The sequence below is a fragment of the Pseudopodoces humilis genome, chromosome 21 (genome assembly GCF_049639895.1).
Source record: "Pseudopodoces humilis isolate 2021_Gansu_Grassland_sample_001 chromosome 21, ASM4963989v1, whole genome shotgun sequence".
NCBI lineage: Eukaryota > Metazoa > Chordata > Aves > Passeriformes > Paridae > Pseudopodoces > Pseudopodoces humilis.
In genome coordinates, this window is record NC_142220.1 from 8,433,626 (window position 1) to 8,447,233 (window position 13,608).

General features: G+C 41.3%; 1 protein-coding gene across 1 annotated transcript in view; it reads right to left on the reverse strand.

Annotated features, from left to right (window-relative positions):
- Positions 1–13,608, reverse strand: part of OGFOD3 (2-oxoglutarate and iron dependent oxygenase domain containing 3) — a 34,669-nt gene that overhangs the window by 20,013 nt on the left and 1,048 nt on the right. Inside the window, exons 3-6 of the mRNA XM_014255740.2 lie at positions 9,428–9,503; positions 8,778–8,820; positions 2,560–2,624; positions 1,897–1,953 (exon numbers count right to left, since the gene is read on the reverse strand). Of these exons, the coding sequence (XP_014111215.2) occupies positions 1,897–1,953; positions 2,560–2,624; positions 8,778–8,820; positions 9,428–9,503 (241 nt within the window). The remainder of the gene's footprint in view (positions 1–1,896; positions 1,954–2,559; positions 2,625–8,777; positions 8,821–9,427; positions 9,504–13,608) is intronic.

The window sequence follows — 13,608 nt, forward strand, 5'->3', positions numbered from 1 at the left end:
TGATTCAATCATGGTGACAGGAACACTCAATCCCACACAACTCCCTGATTATTCCACTTGTCAGCACTGTCCCAGGGAGCTGACAAAGCAAAGGCCTCCTGCAGCCAGAGAGATTTAGCAGCAATCACACACAGACTGACACAGGCAGAAAGCAAACTCACAGCTCCTCCTCTGCTCCTCACATGTCTCTGCCTTCAGAAGCTGTAAGGTTTTGGGAATAAAACTTTGATTGTGCTGTTTTCTTCTCAACTCACCCTTTCCACCAAGCATCCTGATTAAAGGTCCCCTTTCTGAATAAACATTTCATTTATTACGTGGAACAAGAGGGATTGCTGTAATGTGCTTGGCAGATGGTGGTTAAAGTATCAGCCTAGAAATCATAATTTAAGTCTGAAGCAATGTAATTTTGACAGAGGCAGTTTAGAAATCAGCCCCCTGGCTCAGGATGCCTTCTCAAATTCATTATTGTTGCAATCAGTAATACTTAGACATGAATTACATTCAGTTATTTCTCTCAAGAGTGTATTTTTAAAGTGACCTTGGTAGGTAAGGGAAAGTAACGAAGATAAATGCTCCCAAAAATAGCATAAAATAATTCATTAAGGCCATAAAGTACTACAGCCCATGTTAAAGCACTGCCATTAATAGGAACAGAAGCATTTAGTAATATATTTTGTATTAGCTTCATATCCAGCAGACTGAAACATCCCCTATACTGGCATGAAATCCCAATGGAATACTGACATTCCCTAGCAGCTGTCTCATCTCACAGCATGAAGTTATAAAATTATTGAAAAATTGAGTGCTCCTGTACATGTGAAACAGAAATTATACATTTTCTTTATGCAAATTTCAATAGTAACCAAAGAATCATCTATTTTTTGTAATACTGGGATCAGAAGTGAAAACATTTTAAATAAGTTCCTCTATAGAGGCAATGACACCTAAAAACAGCTGTTAAATAGAAGTAAGCTTAATGTGATTAATATTTTAGGATTATATTCATTAATTACTATTTTAATAAGACTAATAAATCCATTTGGCTACTTAACATTCTTTCCACCACTAGAGGGAGGTCAGATTCCTTCACACAGACAAGATGAAAAAAAGACCAAAGAGTTAAAATGTTCAAATTAAGGACATTTTAAACAATGAGAAACCAACTGAAATGCATAACCAAAGAATTATTGTGTCTAGTCAACAAAGAATGCTTGTTCCTAAACTTTGGCCACACACCTTCCCAGCCACATGGAACTCGTTAGGTTTGTTGTGTTTGTTAAGTGCATGAGCAGGGCTGCAGGAAAGCTGAGAGCATCAGATGCCAGAGCTGCTCCATTATAGAGCTATTTCATCCTCTGGCTGCTTCTCCAGCCAGAACATGAGTCATCTGAAGTTCTTCCACTTCCTGCATGACCATTTTTAATGTTTTGCTACACTCTGCCTCAAAAAACCCCAAGTTCCTGATGTAAAATAGCCCAGAACTGTGTCTATCATCTCACACAACCCCTTGGATAATGTGTGAAAGGGAGGTAATGAGGAAGGATTTTCCATCTCAGCTCCCCATGTTCCAGCAGATCCCCAGAGAGCTCAGATGAGCAGCACTTCTTGCTGGAGGGAGGGAAGTATTTGTTGCTGCCATCACCCCAAGTACATTCACACCATAAAACTGTGCTGATGTGGCTGATGCAGCTCAAATGTTGTTTATCAGTCACCAAAAAGTCTTTTTACTTCTCTTCCTCAAGCCATTTTATATCTCAGAGATTATTATTTTGAGCTGCAAAATCCCGTGTATGAATGCAAAGGGCAATCCCTTCCCAGCCTGCACTCTACAAAAAACTCAGAACCAAATAAAATCTCTGGTTTGTGGTTCATTCAGCAATTCTTGAAAATCTTTACCGGTATAATGCAAAATCCTCTTCTGTGAAGATGTCTTGAATTTTGTCCCCAAAGTACCTGAAAAATCAAACAACAGTCTAAAAGAGGAGCTGCTGAATCAGACTGAGCAACAACACCTCCTCACCCCACCCATGCTTCACCCACAATCAAAAATTGAGAACACAACACCCAAAAAAATCTTACAAATGCTTTTGAGCATGATGTCCAAAAGCAATGCTAAAAGATTAAATGTTAAAAGATTAAAGGATTGAAATGCTGCAACTGGTAATGGCATTCCTCAGGCATTAAAAAAATCCCCTCCACATCATGAAATAAGCACTTGTTTTTAAGGGTTCAGGCTATTTGATTTCTTCCACTGCTGAAAAACTAAACTATAACTGTGAAAAAATGTTATGATTAGCTGGTGCAAAAACATAAAAATAAAGATAATGGCAGCTTTCAAAGTGCCCAGTTCAACAAAAGATCCATTTTCATGCCAGGAAAGCTCTTTAACTGGTCATGGAAAGTCTGGTGAATCCAGCCAACTTCCATAATTTCTCATCACTAATCCCAGCCTGGGGGCTCAAGACTGGCTCAAGACAGTGGGCAGGGAAGGGGTGGGAATGACAGGAGGCCAGAGATTACAATTATTATTTTTATTATTACAATTATTATTATTATTACCTGTACAGATTAACAAAATGCTTCCCCAGGGAAAGAGCTCCAGAGTGTAAGTCCAAAATTGATGCCTGGAAAAGGAAACAAAGAAGGAAAAATGAGCATGCAAAGGTTTTAGCATTATTTAACTATGACCTTTAATAACAGCCCCAAGCTGACTCTCACTTTCCACAGCCTCCCAAGTAAAAGTAGTTCCCAGCCTTTGGGTTCACAATATAACATTTATTTTACAGCTACAAACCTCCCTCAGATCCCTGCAGAGATTATTAAGGTACTATGAAAAAAAGCACAGGACTGCTGTTCCTGAGATTCAGATCTGACAGGGAATTGCCAAAGTTTCCCCTCATGGGCTCAGGGTAAATCACTGTGCTCCTGAATCCCTTCTTGAAGACATTTCCCTTCCACACAAAGATGACTCATTTTCCAGTATTTGTGAGGTGCTCCAGTAGCAGCATTAATATTTATCTTGTCTTGCATTTTTTATTAAAACTTCTCCTTCACCATGAGATCCTGTATACTTCTCATATTTAACAAACACATTAAAAAGACTGTTTAAAAGTACAATTAGAATTCCAAGGCTTACTAGGGCCAAACTTTCTTCTCCTCAATTTCTAAGCTGCTGTGAAAGAAAACCACACAGTGAAAAGATTGTTCACATGGGATAATTCAATTAATTTCTTCATCCAATCCAAGCCAAACTCTTTTTCTGAGCTCCCAACAAGCTGCAAAAATTAGTATTCAGATCTGGCAGAAGAGAGAGCTACCTCTTAGGATTCTAAAATGTTTCTCTAATTTAATAAAGTACACTTTTGTATGTCCCCTGCTGTCCACAAAATACATGTTTGCTCTGCATCAGTTCAAAAGTATTTAAAAACGTAACTAATAGAAGTATTTTTGTCTTTTACACTGGAAATATCAAAGAACAACAGTTAATTAATGTGACTGGCACTGAATGTACAATATCTGGGCACTCATCTTGGAATTTGGCGTTGTTCTGATGCTCCACAGACCACTCACATTATTCTGATAAAATCCCAGCACTAATAACACTGGTGACAGAGAACACACTCCTAAAAAATCCAGAAATCTCTACAGCCTCAATTGCTCTGAGCTCCAGAGCTGAATCACGGGAACCCCACTAACAACTCTTATTACAAGAGATAATAACAACTTTCTTTTAAAAAAACTACACAAATCATCCCATTTACCCCTTAAAAATACATAAAGTAACACATTACTGGAGGACACAGCCTGAGCTCTCAGATCTGCTCTCCAAAAGCTTCAGAGGACTGTTAAGGAAACAAGTAATCTCACACTCATGCAAGAGCAGCTCTTGTACTAAGCTTTACTCAAGCTTCAGAAGCAAAATACATTCATCTATTGGTTTCTGGTTCTGTACAAAAATCCAAGCCACAGCTAAAAGAAGTAAAACTGCTCCTGTGTAGCTTCAAGTATATGTCTGTGACCATATTAAAGCAGATTATAAGAAGTACCACAACACAGCTGAGATTAATTTAATTTGCCTTTCTAACTCTTTCCACATGCTTTTCAAACTTACACATTTTCTTCTCACTCCCCAAGCTCCAGATGATTACAGTTAGGAAGATCCAAAATAACAAAATGAATCAATAAAAGACATCCCCAAGAACTGTAGTTATTCATAGATGAGAAGGAAATAGCTACAAAGCCTAGAAAAGACAGATAAAGGCTGAAGAGGGAATCTGAAAAAGAAAGAATATTCTGCAGGGTTGTTTCAGACATGGGAAAACGAGTGAATAATGCCAACAGGGACTTTCTTATATGTGAGCTCAGAGCTCTTTGCTTAACAGCTACCTGGGCAAGAAACAGGAACACATTTATTTTAGCCTCTGTCATTTCAGAATATTAAACATTTTCAGCATAATTTCCAACACTGAGAATAAAATCTTGGTTACTTCAAGCCCCTCTCTGACCAAGGGCCAGCCTGCAGTTCAGGACAGTGTTCCCAGGCTGAAGGGTCTACAAGGATTGTGTAAAGATGGCAAACACACTCCCACACCCCTATTTCTGAGACTTGCTCAACAGAACTACCCCCATATCCTGGTTTACAGAACTCTCTATAGAAGTGAAATAGAAGTTCCTTAAAAAAATAAAAAGCACAGGTGTGTTCTTCTGTACCTTCACTACTGTTAGTCCCATATTCTCCACCCTCTTACTGCTAAAAGAGTTCCAAAATATGTTCAAGTACACAGCACTTCTCAGCTTATGGCAAAAAGGATCAAGATTCCCATTTTGGAAAGCCTGAAGGGCCCTGCCTTTGTTCCTCACTAGAAGGGATTGTCAACCACTAAATACCTGCTCACATCCACACCAGCTCCTCCAGCCTGTCAAAGGTTTTATGTGATACTTTGAAAGTGAGCAGCAGCCATGTCACCCAAAGGAGGAAAATGAGAAAACCTTAATTTTACTGTCTCTAGAGGAGCTGGCAGCTTCCAAACCCTCCCCCAGAGCTCCTGTGGGAATGCTGACACAGTCCAGCTGAGAAGAGGGATGAGAATGGAGGTGCTACATGAGGACACCAAACGTGCTGTCACTGCAGGCAGCCTCACACACTCTTCAGAACAATCCCACCTTCAAACACCCTTCCCTCCTTGGAGGAGCAGCCAGCCAAGGGTTCTGATCCTAGAGAAACTCCTTTTCCAATTACACTGATTAACGAGGACACACGAGGGTAACCAGCCTGAGTTTCACCTCAGCCAGCCTGGGGAGGCTCACGTTACTGCTGAGGAAGTTAAATGCAGTATTTGGCTACAAAGTCCAGCACAAATTTACACCAGACACAGACTGGACACAACCAGTTCCTCTCCAGCTTCCTCAGCCAAGATAATCACATCAGCACAGAGCTGGGAGGAAGGTGGAAGATGCTGCCAAGTGCATTTTTCACCCCTCAGTATGTGTTTCCTATGCACTAAAAAGAGGCTCATTAGGAAGAAAGAGAAATCTGCAGCCTGCAGTAGAGGTATGAGATAGGACAAGGATTCTGCACAAGGAAAGCAGAGCTGGCAGCATTTTGAGGACTTCAGATTTTGGCTGGAAGGGCTGAAAGGAGAACAAGGGATGTCTGCAGAACCACTGGGCTGGAGGGCCCACAGCAGAACCTTTTCTTTGGTATCACACAGTTTGTTTGCTTCTCCCAGTGACTAAACAATTTAATTTTCCCCTGCAAAGGGAGGTGTGGGTGCCTGCTCCTGCCAGTTGTGCTGGAAGGCAGGACACAGACTGCAGCTGACTGCCTCACCAAGGGATTTCTCTTCTGGGGCTTTGAAATAAATACAAATAGGTGTGAGAGTAAATGAGTTGTCTCATTTACACCAGAGGGTTGCTATGATGGCAGCACCTACAACACCTGAGTGAATGAGTCAGGACTGAAGTTTTCATACAAGCAGGGGTGATGTGCAGAAAAATGGCAGGGAGAGAAGAATTGGAAAATCACAGAAGGTTGAAAAGGGAAATATCATTATCTATATGAAGAAGAAAAAAGCTGAGGCAAACACCAAGACAACTAATGCAATTCCCATTCTGTGAATAAGGAACAGAGTATAAAATGACTTTACAGACACAGATGTACAAGGGAAAGCAGCTTGCTGGTGGAGAAAATATTCCTGTTTGGATTCTGCTGGAAGTTAGATCAGAAGATTATTATGCCTTGTCTAGCTCCACTCTGTGTGTGTCTGCATAAATAAATATAAACCCAGTAAAGTTACAAAGGAAGATAAGAAAGCTCAGCATGACAACCGGGGTGCGACCCCTGGGAGGCTTCAATAATTCAGATGTTTGTCAAGACTTTCTCAACATAAAAAGATGGAATGGAAAACAAGTTTTGGTGCTATGCTCCAATACTCCAAGGAAGGGTAGCAAACAAAGGGAGGAGAAAATTGATAAAATCACAAACTGCAAGTTTAGGCCTTTAAATTAATAAATTACATCTAGACACACAGGCACAAATCCACTTCTGAGAATTCAAAATATAACAACTATGACAGGCAAAAAAAAAATAAAAAAAAATAAACCCAGACATGTTGTTTACAAAGGGGTTAGGAGGAAACCCTAGACAATGAAAATGCAGTCTGAATCCCAATAGAAGCCTGTAGAAGTTTTATTTGGAATAGCAAAGAGAACAAAGTTAGCTAAAGTAAGAATTAAAGATAATTACACAGCAACAGTAATTTTGAGGTGTTTTAAAGGGAAAATTAGTCTTAGAGCAGACATAATTGGACAGGATTATCCAAACACTCTAAAGCCAAAGAAATTTAAAGCAACAAGCCAGACCTACTCCAAGTGGTTGGAAGCTTGGGAGCACAACATAGCTGGATGGAGTAAGGCTTGAAATATTATTTATGCTCTGTGGGTAAGAGACTGGAAAAGATGAAAGGCTCAAAAAAAAAAGACATTTTCATCTAAAGCCCATCAGCAAAAATCCAGCAGGATTCCAGTGGTATCTGAGAGCCAGGATAACAGTGCCAGGAAAAGATTTGCACCATGACACCAGGAATACAGGCTGGCACACGGGAAAAGAGAAAAAGGTATAAAAGAAACTGGGTAAGGAGAGTGCATTTAAAGGCTTCTGCTGAATATGATTCTGTGAGAGCAGTGAGGCCCTGGCACAGGGTGCCCAGAGCAGCTGTGGCTGCCCCTGGACCCCTGGAAGTGCCCAAGGACAGGCTGGATGAGGCTCGGAGCAGCCTGGGATAGTGTGAGGTATCCCTGCCCATGGCACTGAATGATCTTCCAGGTCCCTCCCAACCCAAACTATTCTATGACTCTTACAATTTCAACTTCCCAGAACCACTGGGCAGCTCTTGTTTCTAACATCGTTCAGTTTTTATCCATTATTTTGGTTAAGTGCTCAATACAACATTACACTTTCTTCTTGAACCTCTCCCTAAGGATTAAGAGCTCACAAGAACTTCCTCACATTTACAGATGATGAGACATGTGAGAAGGCTTGGCTCAGAGCCCAGACCTCTCCACAGACATCAGATTTTTAACAGATTTATTTTACCACAGCAAGAGAGAATCATCTTCCCCTCCCTCTCATTTAGTTCTCCTTAAAAAAAAAAAAAAAAAAAAGCAAAATGAAGCTTCCAAAACAACAGAGATGATGGATTTAAATTTGCCTGTCACTCTGGCTTGTTGTTCAATTAATTCAGCTCTGGGCTTTGGGCAGCAAGTTTATCTACCCCTCTTATCTCTTCCCAGCTTTCTCTGCCTCAGTTTCCCCAGTTCCTGACCCCCAGCTGGAGAACAGCTTTCTGTGGATCTCCAGATCCAAGTTCCCCGTGTTCCACCTTGCCATTCTAATCCCTCTTGGTGGGAGTGTAATGAAAAATCCCACATAGGTCCCAAAAGCAGAGGAAAGCAAACCCAGGTGACAGCCCCAGGAGCCACACTGGGGGTCTCAACGGGCACAGAAATAAAGGGAAAACAGCAAATTATGCAACCACAGAACTGAAAAAAAATCCAGGGGATCCTAACAGAACTGAACACAGAATGTTAAACCTTTTAAACATATTGTTTGACATGGGCAGCACTGCTTAAATTTCTGGGTTTATATTTTTTGCAGATCTTTCTCAGCATTCACAAGGACAATAAATTCTTAGTTTTCCACTGAAACCTTTCTTCTTTTTTTGCTTATGTACGTCCTAATTCAGCAGAGGCCTAAAGAAGTTGTTGTGTTTAAAAATACTCAAGAAACAGTTCCTGTTCACAAACAAAAACATTCTGAGAACAAAGCTGGGGCAAAGAAATGAAAATAAATGTGCTTGTTAAAGATAAGTGCGAATCTTTCAATTTGAAAAATATGATTCCATGAGCTACTTAAGAAATTACATTTTTTTTTGTCACTACACAAAATCAATCTTTACATGATGCTGTGAACCATTGTAATTTTACTTTCAGAAGTCAAACTTTTGTAGTTCTGCTATAGCAACTCTTTCCAGATGAAGAAAAAATCAGTTCAAGAGAGATGCTAGAAATAATTAAATACAAGGAAATTATTATATTGCAGAAGTCAGGAATTATACTTCTAGAAGTAGTATTAATGGGAAATAACTTTCCAAATCAATTTTTTTCCAAGTCTGAACAGAAGGAAAAAATCTCCATCTCCTCACCTCAGCCCCAAAAAATGCATTTATAATCTTGACTTGGCAGTAAAAGAATGTAGAAAATAACAGGACACTGCTCACCCCTCCATCAGATCCTCCCAAGGACAGTCCCCTCTCTGCTATTCTGCAGGCAAAACAATAATCTCAGATGAAAACTGAAGTCTGATTGTCCTTTAATGTCCTTATTTACAACATATAACTCCTCAGAGAGTGGTATTTCATGCATCAGGTATAACTCAACTGATAGCAGCTCCCATTTATTTGAAACTGAACCTTCCAGCCTGTCATGAAAATAAAGTATTTGTGTTGCAGCACATTTCTGAGCTTGCGGCTCCCATCCACAAATCCCAAAAATATCCTACAAACAGTCCCTTCACAGAGAACTACAGGGTCAGCAGAAGCTGGTGATTACCCAGACAGACACAGCTGCAATAAGGTTTACACTGTTTTGTTCTGCTTTTAAAGGCCAAATGGAGGCCAAGTGAAAATCCTTTAAAACTTATTTAATTCATTTTCCTTTATCTGTGTCAAGTGCTCATGCCCCTCAGAGCCAGGCAGATTCTCTGTGAAAGAACTGCCCTCACTACAGTAAAAATGGAAAATGGCTTTAGTAACAAAAAATTCATGTTTTAATCAATCTATCCCATCCTGCTCACCCATCCTACACCTCAGATTGGCACAATGTCATTAAAGTCAGTGATTTTAAAAGTTAAAACTAAAAGAAGAATTACCTACGAATTCTTTCAGCTTCTTCCCTTGTGATTACAGCATCTGTCACACCTCTTCCACACTTCCTAGGGGTGCAACCTGCAATACAAAGAGGAGGAAAATAACCCATTAAAACCACTTCAGCCACCTGAGGGGCAGGTTTTTAAATGAGACTTTGCAAAGAAGTCTCTCTTGAAGTCACTCTTGAGGCACACAGCTTGGATGTAAAAGATTTTAAAAATCTCCTAAATTTCATTGCTAAGAAATCTAACATTAAATTTTAAAAGCTCCTGGGAATAACAAGTCAGCAGCAAGAGTTCCAGGTGAAGAATATATGAAAGTTCTTACAAGTCTGGTTGACAACAATCTTCAGGCAAGAAGAAATAAGATCAGTTCTGAGCCACCAGAGACCTTGGGATGTTACATTTGGCACTTTTTTGAGGAAGATCCATTTACAGATGTAAATCCCCAGGAGAGATGGGATGAGTGTGTTTTCTGACACCTGCCAACACACTCAGTGCTCCTGAACTGAGTGTTCACTTCAAGAACTATTCATCAGAAGACAAAATTCCTGGAAATAAATCAATCAATTCACCCATGGAGACAAAAGCATCAGTCTGCTCTGATCAACAGCAACTCATAAAACAGTGACCAGGCTGATGGGAGACGTATTGCCAGAATTTTGTAGGAATTTCCATTTCCTATTTCTGGATATACCCCAGCTAAGCCTCAGGTGGGCTGCAAGGGGAAGCTGATGCTCAGCTAGAGAAGAGCTAGGAAGGAGTAAACTCAAAGGAGAAATTCAATACTCCAGGACAAACCTGGCTATTGAGAGATTCCTTTCTACAAAATTCTGCAAAGATTTCTGATTTCAGATGAGACTTGTTCCTCTTCCAGCCGCAAATATCAGCACAACTCTTACATTTTTGGAAAGGCCAGTGCTGGAGAGTCCAGGCTTGACAAAACTACAGGATTACCTCAGCCAATTTTTACATGTCTGGGGTCTCTGAAAGAGAACTGGCAAAGAGTACTGGAAGCAGGAGGTGTTCTGAAAGCAACAAGCATAAGGTTTCCCAAATGGAGAAAAAACTCCAACAGAGAAATGTAGTCAAGCACAAAGCCAGTCAGGTACCAAGAGTACAGCACAAGCTCTGGGTGAATGCTAAGGAAAAATCAGAAGAGTTTGGAAATTATTTCAGCAGTTAGAGAAGTGTCCCCTCTGTCTCCAACCACCATGGCACATGTGAGCAAAGAAATGTCGAAGGCATACCCAGAGAATCTCAGGAGAAATTCAGATTAGTACTGCAAGTACCTGGTAGCTTCCACAAATTTGTGCTCAGTAGACACAAAACCATCCCTTTATTTGATAAGGCACCATCAGCTTTGGCTATCAGGTAAATCAAGGTAAAGGAGGAACATATTAAAACATGTAAAGCACAAATACTGCCACTGGCCCCTGCTCCCATTCAGCACAAAAACCACAATGTAACACAACGAACCAAGTGCACAGCTGTGTCTGCTACTTAGTGGTATTTAGCCAAGAACCACTCACTGCTGAGAGAGAGAATTCACAGGAGAAAAAAAGCTCTGCTAAGATTTTCCCCTGAGGCACAGGATCATAGAACAGTGTGGCTGGAAGGGACTTTGGAGATCATCTCATTCTACTCTCTGCCCTGGGCAAGAAACAATCCCTCTCCAAGCCAGACAAGAGCAGGGAAAGATTTACAGCTGCTATCCCCACAGCAGTCTGAGTTGGACCTTTCCAGGCTTCTCTGCTTTCCACATCCCCTGGCCTTGTCCCTGGAAAAGCACCTTAACTCTGTCTCCTGGGCAGTGACCATGGATGCTTTGTGCACTGACACAGAATGTCAACACACAGCAGAAATTAGATTTCACCACACTCAGTGGCCACAGTCGGTTTAAGTAGTTAACATTGTCTCAGGAGAGCAGAAACAGCCAAGATCTGCCCACAGAGTTTAGAATGCAGGTGAGGCCGTGCTCACGTAACACCCTACCTTCTGCAAATATAGCAAGTTAAGTGCTTGGCCTCTGAAAAATAGCAAATTTTATTTGGTAGGAAGCATGTTTACAGGCAGGCAGTGCTATGGAAATAAATCCTGCTCTGACACCAGCTACCAAATCACTTGAAACAAACTGGAAGCTCAACTGCACCAAGTTCAGCTGGAAGCAGGGACAGATGAATAAATAAAAGCTCATTTTAGCTGTGGAAACTTCACAGCTGGGCATCAGACACTGAGTGGTGACAGGAACGTGCCTCCTCCTGACACCGAGCCCGCAGCTGTGGGTGCCAAACCAGGCTAAAGACTGAGAATGAAGAGCTACTGAGTGACACAAACCTATTTCCCAAGTGTCTAAAGCTGCTGAGCTGATCCATAATCCACATTTTCTGCCTCACTGGGAAGTGGGGAACTGGACACACACAAAATTCCTCCACAGCTCATCACCACCCTCGAGTGGGGAAAAGCCATCACAACTCGGCTTTAATTAACCAATTAACAGAGCAATCACAGAACTTCAGCAGCAGCACCAAGCAAATATCTAATCAGAAAGGCAGTCAATCACTCCCATACCAAGCCAAGAGGTGAGGCCTCATCCTGCAGTCAGTGCTTGCTGCTGCTCCCCAGGACGCCCCCAAAAATAAAGAACACATTTATTCCTGCTCCTGGAGAGATGTGCTTCAAGTTCCTGCCTTCCTTGAAGTTCCAACCTTCCTTATAGTAAAAAGAAAAGAATAAAAAAGAAGGACTAGAAAGAAAACAGTGAAAAGGATAATTGGATGGATGACCCAGACCACAAGTCCACAGCTCAAAAAAATTGCTCTTGCAAACCAGGGCAGGGAAAAGTAAGGTTTTGTAAACAAACACTGTAGTAGCAGAATCCAGAGACTTTTAGCCCCAGTTCAATCATAACCAAATCACCAGCTGCAGTTTTCTCTGGCCGTGCACTACGCAAATATAGCCAGCAGCAGTTTCCCCTTATAGTAACTATAAAAAGCTAAAACGTGTTCTGCGTGTGTTCTGTCAAAAAAAAAAAAAAAAAAATTACCTTACCAAGATAGCATTTTTATTGTTAGCTTCCTGACATCAGTTTTCTTGGCCTAAATAACATTTGGGATGAATCCTCAAAAAAAGAGATGCTACACTGAGGAAAAGCCTCCACATAAACTTCTTTTTTATGTCACAAGTCTTTTTGACCAACAGCACCAGGACCAGCCACCTGAAGAACACAGGAAGCTGCAATTTGTCAAACACTTTCTATCAGAACTGGCACAGAAGAAAGTTAAAAATTGCAGAATCACAGAAGAGTCCAGGTAGGAAAGGACCTCCAAAGATCATCTGGTTCTGCTTTCTGTGGTGCAGAGAGCCTGGATAAGATTATCTAGCACAGTACTCAGTCACAGCCTGGAAACCCTCAGTCACAGGGTCTGCACAGCGTCCCTGGGGAGGTTGTGCCAGTGACTGAGTGCTCTCTTTGTAAACTTTTTTTTATATCAAGATGAAACCTTACCCAATGCAACCTGCAACCACTGTGCCTTGTTTTCTCCGTGCAGCTCCTTGCAAAGGCAGAACTTCTGTCCTCTGCAGCACCCCTTTAGCCACTGGAATATTGGGATGTGTTGTCCCTGAGCCTTCTCCAGGGAAAGGAGACTTAGCTCCCTGAGGTTTTCCTTATAGGACAGGTTCTCCAGCCCTTTGATGACCTTTGCTCTTCCTCAGGTCACAGCAGCTTCTTCCAGCCTCCGGCTTTGTGTCAGCGTTTTCTCAGCCACATTACAAAGCAGAGATACAACCATCAATTTGGCTAAAAACCACCTCAGAATTTTTTTGGTTTTTTATCAGATTCAACAGCTTATCAGTCAGCACACAGCCAGACATACAGGAAAAAAACCAAGAGCAGAGCTGCTCTATGGCAGCTGTACCAACTAAAAGTGTTCATCACAACACACTGCAAATCTGAAAGAGAACATCAGCACTGCTCATCCATGGAAGCTGCAAGTCAGACCCTCACTGCTCTTTGCCAGAGAAGATTAAAATCTTCCATGTCTCTTGAAGAACCGACCTCAAGACCTCAAGACTTCAAAAAAGTAAGTGCCAGGGGGAACAGGTACCAATTTGACAAAAAACTGGCTCAGCTGAAAGACACAAAGACAGAAAAGTGCTTTGCAGGCACCCCCCCAAAGCTA